The sequence below is a fragment of the Chelonoidis abingdonii genome, chromosome 1 (genome assembly GCF_003597395.2).
Source record: "Chelonoidis abingdonii isolate Lonesome George chromosome 1, CheloAbing_2.0, whole genome shotgun sequence".
NCBI classification, from domain to species: Eukaryota; Metazoa; Chordata; order Testudines; family Testudinidae; genus Chelonoidis; species Chelonoidis abingdonii.
The window spans coordinates 201,970,905-201,998,759 of record NC_133769.1 but is presented as its reverse complement, the minus strand read 5'-3'; the positions used below and the strand labels follow the sequence as shown (position 1 = coordinate 201,998,759).

At 42.7% G+C, this 27,855-nt stretch overlaps 1 protein-coding gene across 4 annotated transcripts; it reads left to right on the top strand.

Moving 5' to 3' along the window:
* The first annotated feature begins 2,985 nt into the window (after positions 1-2,985).
* Positions 2,986-27,855, top strand: TMEM50B (transmembrane protein 50B). 4 transcript variants are annotated; one of them, XM_032789098.2, is made up of 7 exons: positions 2,992-3,150; positions 18,161-18,327; positions 19,795-19,907; positions 20,874-20,941; positions 22,295-22,387; positions 23,613-23,670; positions 26,220-26,352. In XM_032789098.2, the coding sequence occupies exons 2-7, from the start codon at positions 18,229-18,231 to the stop codon at positions 26,263-26,265; spliced, it is 477 nt and encodes a 158-aa protein (XP_032644989.1). In that variant the 5' UTR covers positions 2,992-3,150; positions 18,161-18,228; the 3' UTR covers positions 26,266-26,352. The 4 variants fall into 4 exon arrangements, with proteins under 4 accessions (XP_032644987.1, XP_032644989.1, XP_032644988.1 ...); XM_075073608.1 differs by lacking the exon at positions 2,992-3,150 and adding an exon at positions 13,371-13,475 and having other exon boundaries at positions 26,220-27,855; XM_032789096.2 differs by lacking the exon at positions 23,613-23,670 and having other exon boundaries at positions 2,986-3,150; positions 26,220-27,855.

The following is a 27,855-nucleotide window of genomic DNA, read 5'->3' as shown; positions in this document are numbered from 1 at the left end:
AGCCACAACCCAGCCCCAGCCCAGACCAGCTGCGGGCTGTGGGAGAGGTGCCTTTCTCATGGTCCAGCCCTGGCCCGAACCTGCTACAGCTGTGGCAGAGGCACCTCTCCCGTGTCCCCAACCCAGCCCTATCATAGACCTGCTGCAGCCATGGGAGAGGTGCCTATCCCATAGCCTCAATCCAGCCCTGGACCTGCCGTGGGAGAGGCATCTGTCCCATGGCCCCAACCCAACCTTGGCCCTGCCGCAGCAGTGAGAGGCTCCTCTCCCCACCAGCCTGGTGCTGCTGTGGGGAGAGAGAGCTGGGGGGAATCCTCTTTCCCCACCACAGCACCGGGGCAGCCTGCACCCCAAACCCCTGATCCCCGGCCCCACCTCAAAGCCCTCACCCCTGCTCCCAACCCTCTGCCCCAGCCCTGAGACCCTCATCCCTGGCTCCACCCCAGAGCCCGCACCCCCAGCCAGAGCCTTCACCTTCCCACACACCCCAACTCTCTGCCCCAGGTCACACATCACCTCCATACTGGTGCACTTAACAGAATTCATTCCACATGTGAATGGGAAAAATTAGAGGGAACACCGGTACTGACCCATAATTTTTGAATACTTGGGCTTGGCAATGCTAGCTTCTTTTCTTAGCCCTGACCCTGTTCTCCCTGGCTGGGATATAAATCAGGAATAACTGCACTTAAGTCAGTGAGTTGGAGCTGGCTTGGTTTGGGCCACAAGGAACAGCTTACTGCATTTTAAATTCACAACCTACCTTAATCAGAATTAACTTTGGGAACTGGGGTGGATGGGTCCATAGATTCATAAATTCCAAGGCCAGAAAGGACCATTGTGATCATCTAGTTTGACCTCCTGTATAATACAGACCATAGAACTTCCCCAGAATAATTCATAGTGCACATCTTTTAGAAAAACATCTAAGTTTGATTTTAAAATTGTCAGCAATGGGAAATCCACTGTGATCCTTGGTAAATTGTTCCAATGGATGACACTTAAAAATTTACACCTTATTTTCAGTCTGAATTTGCCTACCTTCAACTTCCAGCCATTGGATCATGTTATACCAGAAGTGTGGAACCTATGGCCTGTAGGTCAGATTTGGCCCACTGCTTCATTTCATACGGCCCATGGCAAGTCTCTGCGCTGTGGGGAGAGAGTCACTCCTTAAATTTCTCTTTCTTAAACTAAATAGATTGTGATCCTTGCATCTGTCAATATAAAGCATGTTTTCAAATCCTTTAATCATTTTCGTGGCTCTTATCTGAACCCTCTCTAATTTATCAAAATCCTTCTTGAACTTTGTGTACCAGAACTGGTCACAGGATTCTAGCAGTAGTTCCACCAGTGCCAAATGAGAGCCAGGAGCGTTGGCTCGCCCCACTGCGGAGGGAAGCTAGAGTCGGATCCAGTTCTCAAAAGCAACCAGCATATCCCTGTATCCCCTAAGAGCAGGGGCGATCAGGAAAGCTCTGAGGGCAGTGTGCACAGCCCCTTGGCCCCTCTGCCTAGGGGCCAGACATGGTGGCTGCTTCCAGGAGCTGTGCGGAGCCAGGGCAGGCAAGGAGCCTTCCTTAGCCCCGCTGGGCTGCCAACCAGGAGTTGCCTGAGGTAAGCACCACCCGGCCAGAGCCCACACCCCAAACCCCTGCCCTGAGTGCCCTCCTGCACCCAAACTTCCTTCTGGAGTCTGCACCATGAACCTCCTCCCGCACCCCAACCCCTTGCCCCAGCCTGGAGGCCCCTCCCCCATTCTGAACCCCCTTTTCTGGCCCCACTCCAGTGCCTAGGAGAAGCCCTAAGCTTCTATGCTAGGGGTTCTCAAACCGGGGGTCAGGACCCCTCAAGGGGGGGGTCACAAGGTTATTACATGGGGGGAGGGTCACGAGCTGTCAGCCTCCACCCCAAATCCTGCTTTGCTTCCAGCATTTATAATAGTGTTAAATATATAAAAAAGTGTTTTTAATGTATAAGAGGGGTTGCACTCAGAGGCTTGCTGTGTGAAAGGGGTCAGCAGTACAAAAGTCTGAGAACCCATGTTCTATGCCTACCCCCTCACGGGGGGTGGGGGGGGCTGTGTGTGGCCTGCAACTGATTTTTTCTGTGGGTCAATGACCCAGACAGAAAAGTTCCCCACCTCTGTGTTATACCTTTCTCTTCCAGACTGAAGAGCTTGTTATTAAATATTTGTTCCCTAGGTAGGTATTTACAGACTGTAATCAAGTCACTCCTTAACCTTCTCTTTGTTAAACTAAACAGATTGTGCTCCTTGCGTCTGTCAATATAAACCATGTTTTCAAATCCTTTAGTCGTTTTCATGGCTCTTCGCTGAACCTTCTCCAACTTATCAACATCCTTCTTGAACTGTGGGCACCAGACTGTCACAGGTCGGATTCCAGCAGTGGTCGCATCAGTGCCAAATGATAAAATAACCTCTTTGTGATTCCCTTATTTATGCCTTCTAGGCTCACATTAGCCCCTTTGGCCAAAGCATCGCATGGGAGCTAATTATCCACCGCCAACCCCATGTCTTTTTCTTTGTCGCTGCCCCGCAGGAGCAAGCTCCCACCGCATCTGTACGTAGGGTGACCAGATAGCAAATGTGAAAAAACTGGGTAACAGGCGTCTGTATAAGAAAATGCCCCACATATTGGGACAGTGCCTATAAAATCATGAGATCTGGTCACCCTAGCTGTACGGCCGCTGTCCTTTCTTCCCAAGCGGCGGGTTGCACGTATTGTAACCACATCACTGCCCCATTGCCTGGCGCTGTCCGAGAGGCCCTGGCTGCAGAGGGGCACGTGGGGCAGGGGCCACGGCACGGCTGCCACGTGCGGCGGGGGGGTGGCATGGGGACAGATTGACGCGAGGTCCCGGCGGTGATGATGCTGCAGCGCCGAGGGGAAGGGGCAGGGGCACGAGCTGCTTTGGGGGCTCCCAGCCGGGGAAGGGCCTGGACCGGTCAGGACCCGCACGCCCGGCTCGGGTTAACCACAGCGCGGTGCTTCCTTCCTCCCCGCCCAGCCCATTGTGACGCCTCGCTGCGGCTGCTGATTGGGCAGAGGGGCATGTCAGTCTCCTCGGCTACCCGTCCTCCCCGGCCGGCAGGGCTGTGGCAGCAGGAAGTGTCTCACGCAGGACGGGGTAGGTTTGGTGCCTGCGTCCCCCTAGGACCGACCCAGCGCGCGGGGAGGGGGCGAGCTCGCGGGACAGGCGGGCGAAGCGACCCCTCGCGAAGGGAGGCGGTGAGCAGCTTGGCGGCTGCCGCCTCCCGCTGGGGGAGGGGCTGTTCCTGAGAGAGCGCTCCATCCCCCCGCCCCTTCTAAACCGCCCCCCGCCCCGCCTGCTCCACGTGCGGCAGGAGACCCCACGCGCTCGACGGGAGCCCCTCCTAACGGCCGCAGGCCAACGGCCCTCCGCGCGCAGGAGTGAGGGTGAAAAGCTCTCGTCGCTCTCTGCGCTGGGGGGGCACAGCCCCTTCACCTCCTCCCCCCTGCTCCCAGGGCTGGGGGATGGATGCTCCCTAAAAGTGAGGGGAGGGAGCACCGGCACCAGAATGCGGCCCTGCCCCGCCCCTCCCCCCAAGACCATCCACCACCTCACGCCTCTTTGCCCCCTTTTTCTGCGTCACAGCCCATATCATGTACCATTGTGTGTCAGTGGGTGAAAACCTGAAAGTGAAACTGTGTGTAAAATAAGTGATCATAATGGACTAGTTCAAGGATTCCCAAACTCTTTTATAACATAAGTGTGTATTTTTAACTGTCTTTAGCCTGATGTTTTACCCTTTTGAAATAAATTTTTGGTTTTAATTTCTTCCCCCCTCCTATCCATTCTTTCTCATCTGAAAACAAGGAGAGCCAGCACTCTGCAGAGACACCAGGAAGTGCAGAGACCATGTATACTGGATTTTCATTGTGCAAACTCTAGGAAATGCAAAAATAAATGAAAAGCATAATAAGTAAACTTTTTCCCTTTCTTTCATGGGAGACAGTGTAGCCTTCTGGACTGGATTTCGGATGGAACTCCTCAGTTCCAGTTCCATTTTAGGGCTTGTCGATACTTCAGAGTTAATGCTAGTTAAGGTAGGGTGTGAATTTAAAAGGCGGTAGGCTGTTCCCAACCAACTCCATGTATGTACACTCAAATTCCGGAACAAGCATGCCTTGTTCCTGTTTAGCATTACCTCCAGTGATGCTCTTGTTCTGGAGTAAGGGCACATCTACCCTGGAAAAATTACAGCGCCACTCAGAGTGGTGAAGGGAAACTGCTGTTGTGTGTTCACACTGTCAGCTGCCTGCGCAATAGCGTGTTCACACTTGTGGCACTTGCAACGGTATTTGGAACAGTGCATTCTGGGCAGCTATCCCACAGAGCACCTCTTTCTTTTCTGCCACTAAGACTTGTGGGAAGACGGAGGGGGTCACGGGGCATCCTGGGTCCTGTCCCAATGACCCATGATAAATTGCTTCGCGTCCCAGCAATCGTGCGCTTCCGTCTGCATTTGGCTCCATCTTTCAACGGTTTGTATACTGCGCACCCTGCCTCTTCTGGCTGCAGGAATGGATCCCGAACTGTTGACCAAGATGCTGCTCGCTCTGACCAACTCATCACGAGTGACTGTGGAGTTATTCCTTAAACTATAAAGGCAAGAGGAGTGTGACATTGATCTTGCCATGTGTAGTAGCTACGACACAAGACTGCTTGTGGTATTCACGGAGGTGCTGACCACAGTGGAATGCCGCTTTTGGGCTCGAGAAACAATACTGAGTGGTGGGATCACATTGTCATGCATGTCTGGGATAACGAGCAGTGGCTGCAGAACTTTTGGATGAGGAAAGCCACATTCATGGGACTGTATGATAAGCTCGCCTCAGCCCTGTGGCAGAAGGACAGGAGAATGAGAGCTGTCCGGCCATTGGAGAAGCGCATGGAGATTGCACTGTGGAAACTGGCTACTCCAGACTGCTACCGATCGGTCACTAACCAGTTCGGAGTGTGAAAGTTGACCATTGGACTCATGTTGACTGAAGTGTGCAGGGCTGTTAATTGCATCCTGCTTTGAAAGACTGTGACTCTGGGCAACATGTGTGACATTGTGGATGGCTTTGCACAAATGGGCTTCCCTAACTGCCTAGAGGCGATAGATGGCACACACATTCCAATTCTGGCACCAAACCACCTAGCCACCAAGTACGTTAATCACAAGGGGTATTTCTCAGTGGTTCTCCAGGCACTTGTGGATCACTGTGGGCATTTCACAGACATTAACGCAGGCTGGTCCGGAAAGGGGCATGACACACGCATCTTTCGGAACACTGGCCTGTTCAGGAAGCTGCAAACAGGGACTTTCTTCCCAGACCAGAAGATCATTGTAGGGGAAGTCAAAATGCCCATTGTGATCCTGGGAGACCCCGCCCATCCCTTAATGCCGTGGCTTATGAAGCCATATACAGGACAACTTGACAGCAGCATGGAGCAGTTCAACAACAGGCTGAGCAAGTTCAGAATTACTGTTGACTGTGCTTTTGGACCTTTAAAAGCCCACTGGCACTGCCTCTATGCGAAGCTGGACCTGGCCAATGACAATATTTCTGTGCTTATAGCCGCATGCTATATGCTCCATATTTGTGAAGGGAAGGATTAAAGCTTCACTCAGGGCTGGACTGCAGAGGTTCAGTGCCTGGAGGCTGAGTTTGAACAGCCAGAGACCAGGGCTATTGGAGGGGCACAGCACGGGGCATAAGGCTCAGGGATGCTGAGAGGCAGCAATTTGAAGCTGAAAGCCACTAATATTTGTTGCTGTGGTCGGGAGTGCAGTGCTTGTAGTGCTAGGAGGTGATTGGTGCACATGATGTAATAAGTGGGTGTAACATAATTGTATGTTGCTTTGCAGTGCTCTTTTTGCTTTCAATTAATAGAATAAAGATTGCTTTCAAACCAACACAATTCTTTTATTGAAAGACAACAACTGGAGGAGAGAGTTAAACAAAAAAACCCATCAGCAGTGAGAGGGATAAGGGTAGGTTCCAGGACGAAGAGGGGTCCCAGGACGGCTAAAGATTTGTATATGTCCAGGGATCATATCCAGCCTTCTCCTTTCGAATACAATGCAGCGGGCACTGTACTTCATCAGGGCCAACTGCAGAGGGATGGGTGTTGAGTACAGTTGGAGTCCACAGTGCTGAACTGTGAGGAAGGAGGAGTGGAATGCCTCAGTTATAGACAGGAGCCAGGAGGTTGATAAGAGTGTGTTGGTGGTGTCTGGGGGGGTGCATGGGAAAGAGTTTTGCAACAGCAGCTACAGGGGAGGGTGGGCAGGGAGCTGCTTCATTTGAAGAGCTAGTGTCGCCTGGAGCGTGTCTGCTTGGTGCTCCATAACCTTTAAGAGCTGCTCTGTGGCTTCATTCTGGCATGCCGCATTCTCCTTTTGGTCCCTCTTCTCGCTGTCCTGCCACTCTGCCACTCCTTCAGTTCCTGTTTTTCAGAGGTAGAGTACATCATAACATGCAGAAAGTCCTCTTTAGTTCTTCTTGTCCGCTTTCTAATTCTGCACAGCTGTTCAGCTGCTGCTAACAAAGAGGGAGGCTGAGCTCTCAAGGTCATCTCTGTGAAGTTTAAACGCAACATTCTACAGAAGCAGTATTTTTTGCAAAACAGAGAACACTGATTCAGTGATTTAAAACTAAGCCAATACTCTCACACTTCTCACTAAGTGGCTGACCCCAGGCAAGCACACATAAGCCACAAGACCCCCAAAATGGTGGGTAGCCGCAGGGAAAGGGTATCACTCTTCCTGGACCCTGCTTACATTGGGCACTTGGCTCTTGGAGAGAGCCAGCACTGTAGTGGGGGCCTGATAATCATTCCTGTCCCCACACTTTCCACAGGATGTGATCATTATGGAAGATATCTCACTGCTGAGGGTGAGCAGGGAATCAAGGGAGGGTCTTCTCCAAGCCTGCAGCTTCCACCCTGGCCCCTATGTGGCTCGCCTGTGTGCAGCAATGGTCTCCCACCCCCATGATGGCACAGTAGCACGGGAAAGTTACTATTAATGGGGCAAGAAACAAAGCACCTCTGCCCAAGAACTTGTGGCAGCGGGTTGCCCAGTATCTCCATGAGAGTTTCCTGGTGATCTCTGAAGAAGATTCCTGTGAAGTGAGGGAGTCTATCAACAACCTGTTTGGCCGCTCAGACTAGGCATGCGGTGGGAGACAAGCCTGCTTTCTGCAACTCTTCTGACCCCAACAACTCGCTTCAGGAATTCCTCAAATCAGATCCACTTACCAGTTGCCTCCTTTCCTGTTTGCGCTTTGCCAAGCTCCAACAGCTGTGACTGGCTACCCGCCTCTGGGGTAGAAAAGGGCTCCTGTCTGCATGCATCTCTGGCCTCCGAGTCATCCTCTGCCTCTGGGTCCCCCTACCCCTCCACATCCTCGTCCCAGATTTCCTCCTCCTGGCTCGGTCCACTCTCGACTGGCACATGAGTCACTGAAGTATCCATACTGGTCTTCACAATGGAGGTGGGGTCGCCGCCAAGTAGCACGTCCAGCTCTTTGTAGAACCGGCAGCCCATGGGCGCAGCACTGGAATGGTGGTTGCCTCCCGCGCCTTGTAGTAGGCGTTCTGCAGCTTCTTCACTTTGACCCTGCACTGCAATGTGTCCCGGTCATGGCCCCTTTCTGTCATGCATCGTGAAATCTGTCCATAGGTATCATAATTCCTATGGATGGAGCACTGCTGGGTCTGGACAGCCTCCCCCCCTACGCAAATACTGATGAGGTCCAGCAGCTCAGCATTGCTCCAAGTGGGGGATCACCTGGTGTGTGGAGCAGGCATGGCCCCCTGGAAAGATGCGCCGAGACCACTGCATGCATTACTGAGCAAACAGGAAGAGGACTTTACAATTTCCAGAGGAATGTATGGGGTGGGGATGACGGTTGGTCACCTAGGGCAGGGCAGTAGAGTTCAAACTGATGACCAGAGAGATGAGATCAGGCATTGTGGGACACCTCCAAGAGGCCAAACACAGTTCTGTAATCGCCACGGTGTCTATACTGGCACCGCAGCGCTGTAGCCCTGGTGCAGAAAGCTCTACGCCTCTGGCTGGGGTGTGTTTTTTAAAGTGCTACAACTGCGCAGTTTCTGCACACTTAGTGGCTTGGCAGTGTGTACGCCTTGGAAGTTACTGCACAGAAAGCTGCGTTACTGCGCAGAAACTTGCCAGTGTAGACAGGGCCTTAGTTTCTTCATCTGTCAAATGGCTGTAATAATGCTTTACTCCTGGAGGCATTCTGCCCCAAAAAATTAAAAATTCTGCACACAATATTTTAAAATTCAAAATTTTGCAGATTTGTCAAAATAACACTACATAATCATGCCAATTTCAATTATTTTGGTAATTTATTTCAAAATACCTGTCAGCAAGTATATCTGTAACAGTACAGATGCACACAAAATTTCCCCCAGGAGCAGAGAGTTAAAGAAACCCCTATGACAACCCAGCTCCTGTTTCTCTGCCCCTTCCCCTCAGAGCCCAGCCAGGAGGCCAGACACCCACAACTCCTCCCCCCAGAGCCCAGCTGCGGGGCCCCTCCAGCTGCCACACCCAAACCGCCTTCCCCCATCAGAGCCCATCTGTAGGGCCCCCACGCTTGCCCAGCACCCTCCTCCCTCCAGACCCCAGGGATCCAGAGGGGGAAACAGCCTGATGCTTGGTCCCAGACTTGCACGGAATTTCCTGTGCACTGCCCTCTCCTTTCAGCACATGCTCGGAACTGCAGCTGCCAGGAATCCTGTAGCTCCCTTCTTCTCCCCCTGACAGTGTCTTTTATGTGTGAGCTGGGCTCTGCCTGGCTCATCAGCCCTTAGTGGTGGCTAGCAGCCCATTTCTGTGGGGGGAAGGAAATTCTGCAAGCACAATGTTGATTTCTGCAAAATTCTGCATTGCGCAGTGCCGCAGAATTCCCCTAGGAGTAATGCTTGCTTCCCTCCTTGAGATGTTGAGGATGGGTTAAAAGTCTTGAAAACAAAGTACTATATAAAAGCTAATTATTAATAATCTAGGATATTAGGCACACAGGTATATAGTATTCTGTACATGTGTGGTGATACATAAGTAACTAAGGAAATGTTTAAAAATTATTTTTAACTTTAAGTGAAACTCCATATTTGAAGTCCTATAAATATCATTATCATAGGAAAGTTTGAGGCTTCCTCTTTGCAGAGTTCTAGGTACTTTCCATGCTCAAATTATGTTAGAAAAATGGGCTGCAGATTACAGCAGATGCGCTCCTTCTGCATCATTGAAGGTTTGAACTCTGGAGCACGGTACCCAGGGTTAAATTCACACTGAAGTCAGAGCCGGTCTCCAAAGTAGACCCCTATATAAATATCTTTCTTTACTTATTCTGTAGAATCATAGAATATCAGGGTTGGAAGGGACCTCAGGGGATCATCTAGTCCAACCCCCTGCTCAAAGCAGGACCAATCCCCAACTAAATCATCCCAGCCAGGGCTTTTTCAAGCCTGACCTTAAAAACCTCTAAGGAAGGAGATTCAACCACCTCTCCCTAGGTAACCTATTCCAGTGCTTCACCACCCTCCTAGTGAAAAAGTTTTTCCTAATATCCAACCTAAATCTCCCCCACTGCAACTTGAGATCATTACTGCTTGTTTCTGTCATCTGGTACCACTGAGAACAGTCTAGATCCATCCTCTTTGGAACCCCCTTTCAGGTAGTTGAAAGCAGCTATCAAATCCTCCTCATTCTTCTCTTCTACAGATAAATATCCCAGTTCCCTCAGCCCTCTCCTCATAAGTCATTGCTCCAGCCCCCTAATCATTTTTGTTGCCTCCACTGGACTCTTTCCAATTTTTTTTCCACATCCTTCTGTAGCATGGGGCCCAAACTGGACACAGCACTCCAGATGAGGCCTCACCAATGCCGATAGAGGGGGAATGATCGCATCCCTCGATCTGCTGGCAATGCCCCTACTATATAACCCAAAATGCTGTTAGCCTTACTGGCAGCAAGGCGCACTATTGACTCATATCCAGCTTCTCGCCCACTGTAACCCAGTCCTTTTCTGCAGAACTGCTGCCTAGCCATTTGGTCCCTAGTCTGTAGGAGTGCATGGGGATTCTTCCATCCTAAGTGCAGGACTCTGCACTTGTCCTTGTTGAATCTCATCAGATTTCTTTTGGCCAATCTTCTAATTTGTCTAGGTCCCTCTATATCCTATCCCTACCCCCAGCAATATCTACCATTCCTCCCAGTTTAGTGTCATCTACAACTTGCGAGGGTGCAATCCACACCATCCTCCAGATCATTAATGAAGATATGAACAAAAACTGGCCTCAGAACCGACCCCTTGGGCACTCTGCTTGATACTGGCTGCCAATTAGACATGGAGCCATTGATCGCTACCTGTTGAGCCTGATGATCTAGCCAGCTTCTATCCTCTTGTAGTCCATTCATCCAGCCCATGCTTCATTAACTTGCTGGCAGCAAACTGTGGGAGAGACCATATCAAAAGCTTTGCTAAAGTCAAGGAATAACATGTCCACTGCTTTCCCCTCATCCACAGAGCCAGTTCATTTGCAAACTATTCTTCATTGCTTATTTATTCTTCATATTTATATTCATGTTCTGAAGAAGCAGGAAAATTGTGTTGTCCATTATGAGCTCTCATTGTAGAAAAATGCTACCTGCTGGCTTTTTTATCAGGTCTACTCATGTTAATTGTTGCACTGTCCCTCTGGTCTGGAAAGTGAAGTTCAAACAAAACTCATGTTTCAGAGCCAATTCTGAGTATCAGGAATGCACTCTGTAATAAAGTAAATAATATGCATTGGCAGCGGATTATTTTGCATTTCAGCTAGCAGATCTTCTAAAAAAACCTATTAGATTTGCAAGGGCAAGGTGGCAACAGCTTCCCTGATTTCACTATTTTGCCCATAATGTTAGTATTAAAAATAGAATCTGATGTGTGTGGATAGTTACTGAAATGCTGAGAGAAGTTCTGTGTGAGCTTTCAGATTTCCCGTGTGAGCTTTCAGAATTCCCAAGTGAGCCAAACATCCCTAATTTGGTGCTCCACTTTTTGAATGTTAAAAAATTTAAATATTATTTTTTGCAAGTGTAGACTGTATATACATATTTCTATCACCACCAAATTACTTGAGTTCTGAGAAGTTTTACTAGGGTTAATGACACATTGTTTTGAAATTATAAATCTGCAGAGTTACTCATTTTCCTAATACCTCAGGATGAGAAAAATGCAGACTACATTTCCATCTAAGTCCTAGGAAAGAGAGAAGTTTTGTATTTCACGTTGCCCTTTTGACTAAATAATTTTTTTTTTTTAAGGAAAAAAATGGTTTAACCATATGAATCTTCTTAAGAATTGGATGTTGTAGTCATCTGAAAATCTAGCAGGCGTTTTTTCAATGAGAGGGTGACCGCTTAGAAAACCAGAACAGAGAGGAAACATTGATCCTTCTTAGTGGGAGGCAGATCAGATTAATACATTGGGTAAAGTTATTGTTATTTTAAGTTATACTGTGTCTGTAATGCTGACATATCTGTCTTTAAAGCAGTAATTTTGTTTGGATTCTGAGTTGTATGCTATTTCCACTATAACATGTCCACTATAGCATGATATCAATAATATTACTTCTCTCTAAAATGTTTGAGTAATATTGGGATCAGGGAAAAAATATCAGGTAGCATTCTTATTTTCTCTTGTTTTTAGAACTCTTTAAAAAAATTAATTTATAACCCTTGTGAAAGTAGTTCTATTTGAAGAAAATGACTGGCTGTGGCTAATAGCTAGATGCTTTGCTTCTAGCCTTCTTGATGAAAAGATTGCTTAATTTTCATGAACTTCTAGCATTCTAAAGTAAATGTGACCTGTGTAGAACTTGACTTCTTATTTTCTATTTGGCAGTTATTGAAAGTGTAAATATGATCAGAATGATTACTTTATCTATACGTAATTGTGAAACCCCATAGAGTATTTTAGTTTATTACCTAAATATTCCCCCATATCCTTTCTCTGTGAAAGTAAATATGAAACTAACTCTAGTCAGTTTCACTGATGATATTTACAGTGCTGGGCAATGTGAAACTGACAATCATGTCAATTTCTCTCCTGCTGTTTGGGCAGGATGTGAGGTACAGTGGAAGCAGGCACTGGAATATTGATCACAGGATAACTATGAGCTGCCAATGTGATATGGCTGTGAAAAAAGCTAATGCGGTCTTGGGATGCATCAGGGTGAGGTATTTTCACAGCAGATAAGGAGGTATTAGTACTGTTATACAAGGCACTGGTGAGACCTCATCTGGAATCAAGAGGTGTCTCCGCTGAAACGTTGCTGAAATTTGGCAGCATTTCAGCAGGTGCTTTCCTGGGGGCCAGGACACAGGCGCATTAAGATGCCCCTGCGGGCGCCATGGCGCCCATGGGCATTGCGTTGGGGACCACTGGCCTAACCAAAAGAAGGCTGAAGGGAGATATGATTGCTATCTATAAATACATCAGAGGGATAAATACCAGAGAGGGAGAGGAGTTATTTAAATTAATCGCCAATGTGGACACAAGAACAAATGGATATAAACTGGCCATTAATACATTTGGGCTTGAAATTAGATGAAAGTCTCTAACCATCGGAGGCGTAAAGTTCTGGAAGCACCTTCCAACGGGAGCAGTGCAGACAAAAAGCCTAACTGGCTTCAAGATTGAGCTTGATACGTTTATGGAGAGGATGGTATAATGGGATAGCCTTGGCAATTAATTCATCTTTGACTACTAGCGGTAAATATGCCCAATGGCTTGTGATGGAATGTTAGATGGGGTGGGATCTGAGTTACTACAGAGAATTCTTTCCTGGCTGATGAGTCTTGCCCACATGCCCACGGTTTAACTGATCGCCATATTTGGGATCGGGAAGGAATTTTCCTCCAGGGAAGATTGGCAGAAACCCTGTGGGTTTTTCGCGTTCCTCTGCAGTGTGGGGCACGGGTCACTTGCTGGAAGTTTCTCTGCACCTTGAAGTCTTTAAACTATGATTTGAGGACTTCAGTGGTTCAGACACAGGTTTGATACAGGAATGGGTGGGTGAGATTCTGTGACCTGCATTGTGCAGGAGGTCAGACTAGATGATCATAATGGTCCCTTCTGACCTTAAAGTCTATGAGTCTATGATTTATGAGGCGGGGTTAAGAAAACTGGGTGAGGAATAGGGTTGTGGGGACCCAGCTCTTGTAGTAACCAGTTGATTGGGAAAAGACTAAAGTAGCAGACACCCCATTCAGCCAGGAGGCTGTGGACTTGGGGTCCGGATGAAGATGAATCTCCTTCTCCCTTCCAGGTGTCAGATGGGTGTAGGAGGGGCTTCACATTTATCAAGCACTAAACCCATTAACAAGAGGGGGAGCAAGTTCTGGTACCAAAATCTTGGTAAGAATCTCAGTACTCTACTTTTCAGTAGTTTGGGGGTAATTGCTGTGCTTCTTTAGTACCAACCTATGGCAAGTAGATTTACTTCTCTGACAAGCAGGTGTCTGATGAATTGTCATGCCCCGACTAATAATAACTGCTCTTACTGCTCAGGAAAAAAGAAAAATATTCATATGCAAACCAATTCCATGAAACCTATATAAGGTAATCTCAGTATCAGAATGAATTTAAAAATCTTCAATTTGGGAAAACCTGACATTTTTATAAGGAATTAACATTACTGGAGAGATGTTGGATCATGCACTATAAACCTTTGCTGAAATTTAATTTAAGTAACAATTATATTATTTCCTAGCTTTCAAATTTAAGCAGGTTAGAGATGATTGCAGGAGATCTGTATTATATGTGCAAAATGCCACTGGCAAAGACATTCTTGCATCATAAATATGAATAATTCATACCACCCACCTAAAATCTATATACGTATTAACATACAAAATGTAAAACCTACAAACCTCAAAGAAAATAAAGCAAATCTGGCAGGGAGAGAAGAGTATAGGTTTCACTTCAACTATTGGAGTGTGGGGAAAACTCGGGGGAATTATTGACAGCCACATAACTCTGCCTTTAATCTTTATGTACTATGTTATGAACAGTTGTGTGGATCCTACAATTGGTATATTTTCATTCTCTTACTTTTTTGTTAAATGATAGCTATTCTGTTAAGCTCTTGCATGCAATTTCTGGGCAAATATAGTACAAAGGTTTATATCACTAGACTAAATATATTGCAGTCTCTAGTTATTGCCTCACTATGCTCTTGTTTGTTTCTCAAGCACAACCACTCAGTGATGCTTTCAGTTGTCTGTGGCTTTGTCCTACCCATTCATGCCATAATTCTTAGTCCTCCCTTAAAGATGATCTGGTTGAAAAGTGAATGTATGTGAGTTACTAATGCTGCAGTCCTTTTCATACATGCCTGATGGATCAGCCTAAAGTTCTTCCTTCCTTTCTGTATTTGTGAGGTAGCACAATATATTCTTAATTTTAGCACATACCCTGCTGCTAGTTGAAATGTGTTGCAAATTGCATGAATTTACACTGCAGGTTTTGCAGAGTATTTATACAGAAAGTGTTCTGTTTCCCAGTATTTCAGAGATTAATGAGCTTCACCATAAAGATCCAGTGATAGTTAGGCAATGGTACTTTACACACCACACTCACATCAAGAAGAGTGGCTAGTGTCTCACTAATCAGAGTAACTGAGAGAGAATTCAGATGTGTACATATTCAAAACCTGCCATTTTAGTAATGTCATCTAGTCATGATTTTTAAAAGGTGATAATTTACACCCATCAGCTATGATAGGGGTTCCCAAACTTGGTTCATGGCTTGTTCAGGGTAAGCCCAGGTGGGCCACGAGACACTTTGTTTACCTGAGCTTCCACAGGTGTGGCCGTTCATAGCTCCCAGTGGACGCAATTCGCCATTCCCAACCAATGGGAGCTGCGAGCGGCCCATACCTGCGGATGCTCAAGTAAACAAAGTGTCTCGTGGCCCATCAGGGCTTACCCTGAACAAGCCATGAACCAAGTTTGGGAACCCCTGAGCCAATACAATTAAAATAATGTCAAATATGTTATGTGGTGGAAAAAGTCACATTGCATAGGTTGAATTCTAAAATTCTCTACAAGTCTACTAAGTGGGTGGCGTAGCGTTTCCTAATTCGGTTTATTATTATACATCACAATTAAAAGATGTGATCAGTTGGGTTAACAATAGACCATCCAAACACTGGATAAAATTCAATCAAGACTGGAGCTCAAATATAGCTATTCACAGTAATTGTTGGGTTATAAAGAAATTTAGGTCACCATAATAAAATGTCACTCACTCATCCAGCCCACATTAGCAGCTTTGGACAAATTTTCTAAATTCCTGTCACCAAGACCTCTCCCTTAACTACTTTAATTAATAATTAGGAAATTATTCCTATATCAACATGACTATCTATTGTGGATAAGTTCTGAGATTATTTAATTCAGACAGCTGTTTCTGGGTCCTGATTATATACCGAGGGGTATGTAATAATGTAAATAATATAAAGATCAGGTATTTACCAGTCATTTTTACTGTGAAACCTGGATATGAGGTGGCTGTATCTAGACCTTTATCCACATTTGTGGAGTTGACATAAGAGAAAGGTGGAAAAGGTTTAAATATCCAAGATACATACAATTTTGATTTTAAAAAGGTGTTAAGAAAACAACCCAGATGAAAAGATGGGAGAGGGATTAGTGCAAAGATCTCTATTTGGGAAAAGGGATATACCTCTTCAAATTGTACAGCTCATAATTTTTTTTTATAAATTACTATAAAGATGGCATTTAGCTCCAGTGAAGATCCATCATATTTTTGCTACTAGGGTGGCACTCTGATGGAGTGATTATGGGGAAAGGATAACATACTTGCACATGTAGTTCTTGTCAGGGAATTAGATGGTTTGGGCAGGAAATTATTAGAGATTCATCTTATAACAAAATGCCAGTTTGTTAGAGATCTTTTTTGTTAGCAGCTAGACTCTGTATTGCACATTATTGGAAATGTGACCCATTCTCTTGGAAACAGTAGTACAGAAAAATGTGGACAGTCTTTCTAATGAAAAAGCTTTCACACCAAGTATGTACACAAGAAAAGTGCCAAAAATGGGATAGGTGTCTAGAAATTTGCTCACCCTTTCTAGTGTACTCAAGAGGGAGGCTTCCCATCAGCAGGCCAGAATCTTTAGCCAGGATCTTTGAATATTAACTAGAGCCTGAATAAGTAATTTATGGTGTAGTATGTTAACGTTTTATTGTAACTTTGCCGTAATAAAATGTTTTTTAAAATGTTGCATGTTTCTGCATGTGCCATTCTGTTGTCGTTAATGGCTGCAATACCATACAGAAAGGAACCTGTAGTTCATGGAGAAAGTGGTAATGAGATGATCAGAGTTGGACCAGACCTTCTGATAGGGAGGTCAGTGAAGGAGAGGGAAGGAAACAGGAGCCACAGAGAGTTGAAAGGAAATGAAGAAATTACAGGAGGAACAATCAGCAACTTAAAGGTGGGGTGGAGAAGGAAGCACAAGTAGGAGCCAGTAGAGTTGTGATACAGGGAGGGAAGCACAGAGGGAACTAGTGGAAGAGTTGGAAAGAATGTGAATCTTTTGGAATCCTCTATCTAAGAGCTGGATCTTGGGCTAGTATCCATTACTGCTGTTTAATTCTTTTTTTTTTTTTTTTTGAATTATGCAATACATTCATTTGGAAGTTATGGTTGACTACCCAATTGTTCAAGGGTTGCTTTAGTGATTTAAGATGTCACCATAACCATTGATGAAATCATAGTGCTAGATTCAGAATTGCTTGTTTCTTCTATAAAAATCTAAACTACAAGAAGTGCCCTTTATTCATGTGTAGGCTGATACTGAGTATTGGATTTCATTTTCCTTTGACCTTCAATGAGGGATTTTTCTTGATAACAATGGAATTTAAAAATCTCCCCAGCAATCTTTCCTGTACTTTGGTTAAGATAGTTAATTGTTAATCATAACGTATAGTTAAACAGTATTTGTAGATTATTGTGTATAGATTAGGGAAATGATTAACTACAATATTAAAACAGAATTAGATATTAGGCATGCTTGCTGTGAATTGCTAATATGCTATGTAAATCTTGTAAATATTTGAACTCAACACCACAAACAAACAAATAAATAAATAAAGCTAAAACCAGGTATACAAGCCTATACCATATCAAATGTAAGGAATGTGCAAATGGAGGATATGTTATAAAGATTAAAATGTAATAGACTATGAACAGTAAAATCGTAGTTAAGAAACTTTTATAGTTAGTGATCAGCCAATAAAACGTTTAATTATTTCACTTCTATTTACAGTTATTTATAGCTTTCTCTTTAATTACCCCTGCTTTAGCCTTCTGACTTTTAAGATTCTGCAGTGATGCACCTACCTCCTTGGTCTAGAAGGACTAAATAAGACACCTTTCAAATTTTATTAACACTATTCCTTAGCTGAATCAACAAGTTTATTACCTTCTCTCTGTGGTGTGAGTGCGGTACTCCCCAACATCTTTAGTCCCTGAATACAACTGGTATCAGGAATCTAACTTAATAGATGCTGTGATGTAAAGGCCAATTATGCGTTTACCAGAACTTCTTAAATCCCCTTTCATCTGTGATAGTTCTCTTTTTGTCTACAAGGGTATTTGTAGTGGCTGAAAGATGGTTGTGCCTCTGAAGTGACACTCTCAGGTTAAAAGTCATATTTAGTTTTTACCACTTACGTTGTCTTGCTTGCTTTTTTATTTTTGCATTTCTGTCAGTTTAGATGATGAAAATAGAGAATTCAATTTCTAATCATTTTTAACTTCTTGAGCTGACATAACCCTTCATTGTTTGGGTTCTAGGTTTTAGATTTTTTTTTAATTGTGGCTATATTGCTGTTAGACTTAGTTTGTAAAAGCTTGTTCTTACAAAACCAAAATGTTAGCCCAAATTTGATCTGAGAAAAAATGCTTTTTTTAAATGGATGCTGTCTTTAACAAACTTGTCAAATATATATTTTTAAGGAAAAAAATCATGAAGTTTCTAAATTGTCTGGCTGTTCTGTTAAATTATTTAGGATTCAACAGTTAATGAAAAATTCATGCAAGAGTACAGATAAAGAAGAAAAATCTAACGATTAGAGAAATGGCAGGATTCCTAGACAACTTCCGATGGCCAGAGTGTGAGTGTATTGACTGGAGTGAAAGAAGAAATGCAGTTGCTTCAGTAGTTGCAGGTGTACTGGTAAGTATTCAAACTACATAAATGAATCCAGAGTTGTCATCTTATTTAATGTGGCGTTAATACTTCATTCATCTTTGAAAATAAAATGTTCCTAAATCAGATTTTGTTAAATTGCAGTGCTAACTGCATTCTTAAACCAATATATTCCTTCATATTTTTCAAGTTTGTTTAGGAAGACCTTTACAGTTCACCTGGATGTGTACTCTCTGTTTGAATTTGATGTTCTGATACTACTTTTTCTTTTTCTGGTATTGATTTTCTTTTAAAAAGTGTTAAATTGTTGGAAGGTATGTAGTTCACTTTCAGAGACCTTCATGGCCCTATCCCCATCCTACCTATCAAATCTAATGTAGTATTGAAAGGTAGACCCCTGCCTCTGATCTGCCTATGATGCCAGCTGCCATCGCCTACTTGTTGACTTTTGAAACAAGCACCTTCATGCTTTCTCCCATGTTGCCCCTTACGCTTGGGAGAAGCTCCGTATAAACATCCACAAAACTAACTCATTATCCTCCTCCAAATCTGTCCATAAAACTCTCCTTTGCTGTGAGGCCTACAGAATACTTGACAACGGCTAGACCGTTTGTGTGCTGAGACCACAGCCTATCATACTGACCAGTATTGTTTCCTTGTATTCCCCCTTTGGTGAGTCGGTCTGTCTCCATCTGTCGTCTCTTGTCTTATACTTAGCATCATAAGCTTGTTGGGGCAAGGCCTTGTTTTTTTGTTCTGTGTTAGTACATAATCTAGTACAGGGGTAGGCAACCTATGGCACGTGTGCCGCCTTTGGCACATGAGCTGATTTTCAGTGGCACTCATGCTGCCCGGATCCTGGCCACCGGTCCGGGGAGCTCTGCTTTTTAATTTAATTGAAGCTTCTTAAACATTTTAAAAATGTTATTTACTTTACATACAAAATAGTTTAGTTATATATTATAGACTTATAGAAAGAGACCTTCTAAAAATATTAAAATGTATTACTGGGTCTGGCACGCGAAACCTTAAATTAGAGTGAATAAATGAAGACTCGGCACACCGCTGCTGAAAGGTTGCCGACCCCTGATCTAGTATAAGTCCATGACTAGGACTCCTGTGTGATGTGTGTGTGTGTCTGGCATAACAAAGTATGTTACAGTACTTACATTTTACTTGGCTAAATCATGCATATATTGGGAACATATGTTCAAGTTTTTAAGGCAATGAAGGTAATCTAGCTATACCCTTTTCTTTAATTTTAATAGAAGATTTATGGCTAAATCCCAAACACTGCTTTGAAAATGTCAGCAGTAAGTTTTTTTTCAGCTTCACTGGATTACGGAATATACATGTCAGCAAACTTTTTTAAGAGCTTATTTGTGAAAAGAAGAAATTAAGTTAGCAATATGCATGAAGTGTTAAACAAAGAATACATGCTGAGAGTTTATCTTCACACCCCTCCAGCTTCATAATACTGTGTGATTTCTCTAGTTTTTCACAGGCTGGTGGATAATGATAGATGCTGCAGTAGTTTATCCTAAACCAGAACAAATGAACCATGCATTCCACACCTGTGGAGTGTTTTCCACATTAGCTTTTTTCATGTAAGTATGCTAATGATAATTGTATATTTAAAAGGGTACTTCCTTCCTGTAAATGCATAGATGCATAATTTTACAGAGTGGAAAATTTAACCAGCATTCTGTATAGTCTAAATTTGAACCATCAGCATCATTACTTTTCGCTAATCCACCAGTACCTCCTTCGCGTAATACACAAAAGAAGGCGAAGTTCTTGGTCTCTGCTTCCTTTTCTCTTGGGTAGTTTCATGGTTATTTGTTTCTTCTCTCTGCTGCCTTTAAGTTTTATCTTTAAAAATATACATATCTTGGCTTAATATAAGGCATCATCTTTTCCTTTTGTAACAAGTGCTCATATTCCTGGAGAAAAACTCTGATATATTATGCAATAATGCTAACACGAAGCATATTAGGCCAGATTGGTCCATGGTGTAGCTACCTACTCCTACAGCTCTTTCTTTGGGTCTGAAACTTATTTTGATGACCATTTTTTTTTTCAGGGTTGCATCAGAGGTGAATTTAGATCAGTAGTAGTAGTGGATAATTGAGTGATTCATGCTACTGTCTTCATCACAATCATCCCACAAATCTATTTGGAGTGTCTTTAACTTTAAAAAAATGCATTTAACTTAAGCCAGGAATATATTACAGATATTTCAATTATTTTTTAAAAAGGCCACTTAAACAAGGCTCAGATGCTTGTTGCCTTGGAGCAGACCTTGCACCTGAGAGGATACCATGGACTTCACTGAAGCTCTGTGTGGGTGTAGAAATCTGCCCTTCTGGATCCAGTTGCAAGATCTGGTCTAAACAAAGAGTTTACAAACTGTGTGACTGGAAGGGAACAACCAGCCTAGTAACTTTTTCTGAATATTTTTCACATCTCTTAAAAACCTTAATTTTGTTTTTAACCATCATAATTTTCAAATGGCTTTTCTATAAAGCTTTAGACTTATAAACTTATATATTTGAGTTTGTTTTTTGTCCCAGGATAAATGCTGTATCAAATGCACAGGTGAGAGGAGATAGCTACAGTGATGGATGTCTAGGAAGAACAGGTAAATGGTTTATTTAATCAGCATTAAAAGAGCTACATGAAAACAACTACAGTTTGTAATGAATTTCATAACCTCACAGAATGTACAAAAAATGTTCTTTGCTCATTAACCTCTGAAAATATTATTTATTTATTTTTTTTGCCATTTTTGAGCCTTAGAACATGATTTCTGGATTTCCTACTAAAGATGAAATTCAGGAAGTACATATAACTAGCTTGAGTAACTAGCATTTATCTGTGGATCCTGCATGAGCACTGAGGGAATGAAATCCCAATCCACAACCTGAGATGGGTTGATGAGGCGGCAGTACAATCACTCTGAATCTTACACCAGTCTGTGGGTTGGAAAAGGGGCTGCTGCCTCTCCATGCTGTCTGTGTGGGGAGTTTCTGTGGATCCAATGGCCCTCTCTCCTGTTCCACCCCAAACACTTCCATTAGTGCTAGGCTACTTCAAGCCAGCATAAAGCCCATCTAATTGGCCTTGGAGAGTGTAGAAACTCCCTGGCATGGTCATTGTGTATCATCATTTGCTCAGAGCTTCTACATGGAGGTAGGGCTGCTATGGGACTCCTGTGTACAGGTTTTAATTTCACTTCGTAAACATCTATGCATTTTTTTTTTTACACAAGGCATGATTTTTTAAAACCAATCCAGACCCCCCAAACCTTCTATCACCTGTCGATGTACCCACTGACTATTAATATTGGCCTGGAGTGACCCATATATCTGTGCATGGAGGAGATCCTTTGCATATAGCTATTCCTTCTCCCACTTCCACAAGGTACTGTTCACCCTCCTTCAGAACTTCCAGAGGCTGTTTTGTGTCTGGAGTTCCCATGGGGTGGAGACTGAGTGGGCACGGGCCTGTGGCCAGAGGGCTTCACATGATCCCCCTGGAAAAGATAGCACAGCTTAGGGGTTCTGCTATCTTTTCTGTTGGGATCTCTCCCACTCCAGGAGTTCCATGGGCTGCAGTGGCTGAGTGGAGTTTTTGCAACATAGCTCCACTTGGAGATGCACTGCTAGGAGATGAAGAATGCTGTTGGGGCCAGAGCCATTGTGGAGGCACAGGGCCTGTCCACAGATGGCCCTGGACATCTGTGAATACCTGAGGGATCCCCAGATTTGGTGGCAGACCCTACGACTTGTTACATCAGGAGAAGCAAATCCTGCCTTACTTCTCTCTGGTGGGATACTGTGGTAGAAATTCAGCAAGAATATCCTGGTGGAGATTTTTTCCTCCAGAGCCTCCTCCTATGGTCAGGATGGGATGATTTGGGCCACTCTGTTTTATGATACATTATCTCCTACTGATCAGATTATTTTTAATGCTTTTAATATATTTCTTACAGGTGCTCGCATCTGGCTCTTTATTGGTTTCATGTTGATGTTCGGTTCACTTATTGCTTCAATGTGGATCCTTTTTGGAGCATATGTTACACAAAGTAAGTCTCCTTCCTTATTACATTTTAACGGAGGGGAGGGGACATTTCCAAAGTGGCAGCAAAAAAAAAGTCTACACATACAGTGCAAAGTGACCTGCTCCAGTTTGTACTGTTGACCTCAGTGGCAAATTCTACCTCCATTACACATGTACCGCTTGTGTTGATGTTGTTATTGAGAGTTTTGCAAGTTCAGAGAATAGAGATCTGGTGAGTAAAGTAAGGAGCCATAGTGCTGCTCAGATTAACAGAAACTGTAAATGAAATTCTCACTCTTTACTGTACTGATTTTAGTGACTTATTTTGAAGAAGAAACTATATATATACATGTGCTGCTATGTAGTCTATAGTCTTGATACTTGAACTTTAGTCTGTCTACTAACATAAAACTTTCTATCCCTGTGGAACTTCAGATGTCTTTTAAGCATACAAAACCAGTATTTACTTTTCAAGTACACCTCTACCCTGATATAATGTGACCCGATATAACATGAAATCGGATATAATGCGGTAAAGCAGCGCTCTGGGGGGGAAGGGCTGCGCACTCTGGTGGATCAAAGCAAGTTCGATATAATGTGGTTTCACCTATAACACAGTAAGATTTTTTGGCTCCCGAGGACAGCATTATATCGAGGTAGAGGTGTATTCTAGTGAAGCCTCCATTTCTAAGGGTTTTGTGAAACTCTATTAACCAAATCCTTTTTTAACTAACACACTTATGATCACTACTCAAGTTCACTAACTAACTTTTATATTTTGCACATGAATAAAACTTTCTCTATCCGATTGGGGGGGAAACCCAGAACAGAACAAGTCATGGAATCCATTGTGGTTCTGGAGACTTTTATAAGAATTTGAACGTTTCCATTTATTTGTTGTGAGCTTGTTTTGTTCTCTTCTTACATGGTCATCCATGTAACATATTGAATTGCAGTGGCTGTGTTCTAATTTACAATCACTTGTGTAAGTACCAGAAGTGACAGTTGCTCTCTACCTTTGGCACTTATGTGGCTTCATTACCATAGCCTCTGAGTGCTTCACTGTCTTTAATGTTTTATCGTCACAACAGCCCTGTGAGATAGGGCAGTGCTGTCTTTCACTGTCCATTCCTCTTCAAAGCAATGTATGCTTGGTTTGTGTCAAGATGGTGACTCCATGAATAGTCTCAAATACACTTTTCCAATATGAAGCTACTAAACTTAATATATCTTGCACTTTTATTTTGTAGACATGAATGTGTATCCAGGATTAGCTGTGTTTTTTCAAAATGCATTGATATTTTTTAGGTAAGTTGTTTTTCTCTTGTGCCCAAGTATTTCAAACCATTGCTGGCATCTATCTTATTCTACCCACAGTCATGTTATGAAGCAAGTAACCTACATGTTTTCATGCCAAACTGAAGTCCATTTCTGTTTTACTCATTAAGCATGTTTCTCTCTGCTCACAGGACTACAAAGGGTGTTTGTTTTCATACAATTAAATGCTGTTAGTAAACAAATGTTAAAGGGAGAAGCTAAAGTTTTTTTAAGAAGCCTAAAGTTGGGCTCCCACATCCATATTTAAGCACTAGAGTAAGTGGCCTGATTTTTAAGAAGTTTGAGCCACTCCTGTTGACCTTAGTGTAGGCTACTCCTCTGTCAGCATCCACAACCAATGTTCACCCTGGCCCATCCTTCACCCTGTGGCCCATCCTTGCCCCTTCCATACTTGAAAAATGAAATGTGGAGGTCTTTATTAGTTTTTTTTTAAACCTGGTCTCTTCACATTCTAGCTGGTGAAATCCTTCTGACACCTTTGTTAATGAAAACATCTCTAAAATGGGATTTACGGGCCAAATCCTCCTATTCTCAAACATGCAGATTATGAAACACAGTATAAGGGCTCATCTCTCTCTTCTTCAACAGAGTCTTGTAAACCTAGAGCTGGCCCAGCTGTAGCTGATTACTGAATCTGGGCCATTCGAGTCCTGAATCCTCTTTCCAACCATGGTCAGTGCCAGAAGCTTCAGATGAAGGTGTGAGAACCCCACAATAGGCAGATGTGGGGGTAATCTGCCCCCCCTCATTAGATCCTGATCATCCTTATCTTGAATAGATAATTAGGCTTAAGCCCTGAAGCATGGGGTTTAATACCTCTTCCAAAAGTGCATCATTAATTATGATAACTCTGGATATTCTTGCGTCTGATGAAGTGGGTATTCACCCACGAAAACTCATGCTCCAATACCTCTGTTAGTCTATAAGGTGCCACAGGACTCTTTGCTGCTGGATATTCTTATCATCGTTTTGTCCTAGTTCCTTTTTGAATCTTCCTAATTTCCTGGCCTCAATGACTGCCTGTGGCAATGAGTTCCAAAGTCTAATTATATACTGTGTGAAAAAGTATTTTATCAGTTTTGAATTTCTCACCTTTTTAATTGCAGTAAAAGCCCCCTTGTACTTATGTTATGAGACACTGAAAACAGACGTTCCTGATCTATCCTCTCTAGACCATAGTCATCTTTTCTCTAAGGTCAACAGTCCTAGTCTTTTCATTCTCTCATCATAGGAGGCTTTTTCCCAGGTCCTTGTTCATTTTCATTGCCTCTCCTGAACCTCTCTAATTCTGCAGTAACCTTTTTGATCTAGGATGACCAGTACTGCACCATTGATATTATGTAAAAATATAATAGTGATTGCTGTATTATTCTCCATCCCATTACTTATACAGCCTAACATCGTGTTTGCTTTTTGGACTGCATCTGCTCGTTGAGCTGTCTACAGTGACACTCAGGTCCCTTTTCTGAGTTACTAGTTAATTTAGAGCCCTATCATAAGTATGAGTAGTTTAATTTTTTCCATTCAGTGTGCATTACTTTGCATTTGTCAACACTGAATTTCATTTGTCATCGTATTGCCAATTCATCTGGCTTGTTTTGGTCTTTCTGAAGTTCCTCTCAGTCTTCTCTGATCCTGTCTAACCTAAATAACTTTGTGTCGTCTTCCTCATTGCTCACCCCTTCCCAGGTCATTGTCAAATGTTGAATAACATGGGACCTAGTACAGAACCTTCAGGCATCTGCTAGCAACTTTTTGTCATGTGGGAAACTCACCATTTATTCCTATTCTGTTTTCTCTGCCCTAGCCAGGTTTGAGCCATGACAATGCTTGTTGTTCTCTTGCTCCAGGAATGTTTAGCTTTTTTTAGTAGCCTCTTGTGCAGAGACCTTGTAAAAGCGTATTTGGATACCTAAATAAATGATCAGCCAGTTCTCCTTTATGGCTTGTCTACTGATGTGTTTCAGAGAATGCTAAGAGATTGGAGAGGCACTATTTTCCTTTGCAGAAAGTGCTGGTTATCCCCTGTCATATCATGATCTTTCACATATTTTGTTCTATTTTTAATTTTCAAGCAGTTTGCCACTTACACCTGTGAGGTCTCCTGCTCTAGAGTTGTGTGGATCACACCTAGAACTTTTTTTAAAAATTGGTACATTTACTACCCTCCAATCTTCAGAACTGTGGCTGTTAAGAGATTGCATAGTGTTGTTAGCTCAGCCACTTTCATAGTTAAACTCCACCAGAACTCTTGGATATATAGCCTCTGAGCCTGGTGAGTTATTGCTTCAGGGGATTAAATATATGTAAAAGTAGATTTTCAAATTAAAGATGTTACAGTAGACTGAACTAAGATTAGCAAAGGGAGTCTAAATGTACTGTAGCTAAAGAATTATAATTTGGGATGAAAGAAACAAAGTATAAAATATTAAGTGCAAAACTTGTGTTTAAAGTATCCTCTGTTGCTACGTCAAGTGACCTTTTTCCACATTACATGTAAACTTCTGGTTTTTTTACAGTACTCTCATCTACAAATTTGGAAGAACAGAAGAGTTATGGGGATAATATAATTAAAGTTAGCATTAATTCCATGCCCTTTATAGTGTATCCAGTATCTAGACATCTTTGTTTTGTTTGTTTTTACATTTTGCCAAATATTCAGATGTTGCATTAATTCTTTGTTAATGTTCCTTTGCTTTCTCTAAATTGAATGAACTATGAGATTTTCAAAAATGGTTTGACAGTTTTCTGTAATTAGTTCCCTTTTTTCATAGGACAGATTTGTGAATATGTACAATATAGGGCTGTGTATGTATATATCTTAAAGCAAATGTTAAATTTTTTATTTCTGAAGTCTTTATTTCTGCTCTCATACATGAACTTGCAACACCATGTAGGATCTGATCCTGCAAACCCTCACACGTGAGACAAACTTCAGTTGAAGTTTGCAGGATCAAGCCCACACTGTATCAGATCAACTATTACTTTTATGCACCGGTGAGCTGTAGCTGATTTTACAAGCTATGCAGCAATGCCTAGCTGGATACCTCAAAGCAGAAGTGAGTCCTTCAAAGTGTCTCAGCTAAACTTCTGGATAGCTAAGAGGAAAAAATCTTGATTAGATCCTGGGCTGAGAGTGAGATTTTAAGAAGAATTTTATATAAGGGTTTGAAAAAGTCAAATACAGAATAGCTTTTGAACTATTTTTAAAAGGTGAAGACTTTTTAACAAGGTCCCATAATAAAGGGACAATGTGAGTGACCAGTTTTATTTTCAATCCTGTCATTATTATAGCACAAACACAATTTAATGACATGATTCTTGTAAAATTAAACACTCGTCTGGTGTTCAGTAACTTACTACCATTAGCTATATTTACCATTACATTCAAGAAAAACCTAAATTCATCTGAATCTGATATATTTGAGCATGACAAATATATGAAAGACATTAACTTTTTAAAGTTACATTAATGCAGCTTTTCTTCAGGGATCATTTTGCTGATGAAATATATGTGGCAGGATGACTTGTCCTCATTTTAATGATTTTTTTCATGTATATTTCTTAGCTCTAATGAGTACACACTTAGGAAAGAATTAAGTTGAAATGTTCCATTATTACTGGAGTCCAGTGTGTTCTAACTGGAGAAGATAAAAAGGGAGAATTTGATGTTTTTATATCTATATTGGATGACCTTGTACGTGTTCTACAGTTTTGGTTACATGTTTGACATCCTTCTCTTATCATCAGTTTTACCTACCTCTAAAGCATTTAGCATAAAGTGAAGTGAGATTACTTTGTCTCACTCCCAGCTTTTATCATATACCATAAGCTTGCTGCACAAATAGTATTAACATAACTTTGACAGCATGAAAAATATTCCCCACGTATGGCAACTAATTTTCCTGCTAATTTGATTTCTTCCCATCCCACTCCTTTCTGGGGGTCTTTCTAGTGAGCATAATATGAAGCAAATGCCATAGCTGAGTTGTGCCATTGCCTTGATTGTTACTTCCAACCTGATTTGTCTACCAAACTGTGCAAGTTCATTCTGAATTGGTTACATTTGATGATGTTAAACTGTGTGAATTGTACATAGCTTATATTTGCTTAATTATAACTTCACTGAAATACAATAAAGGCTTCTGAGACTAA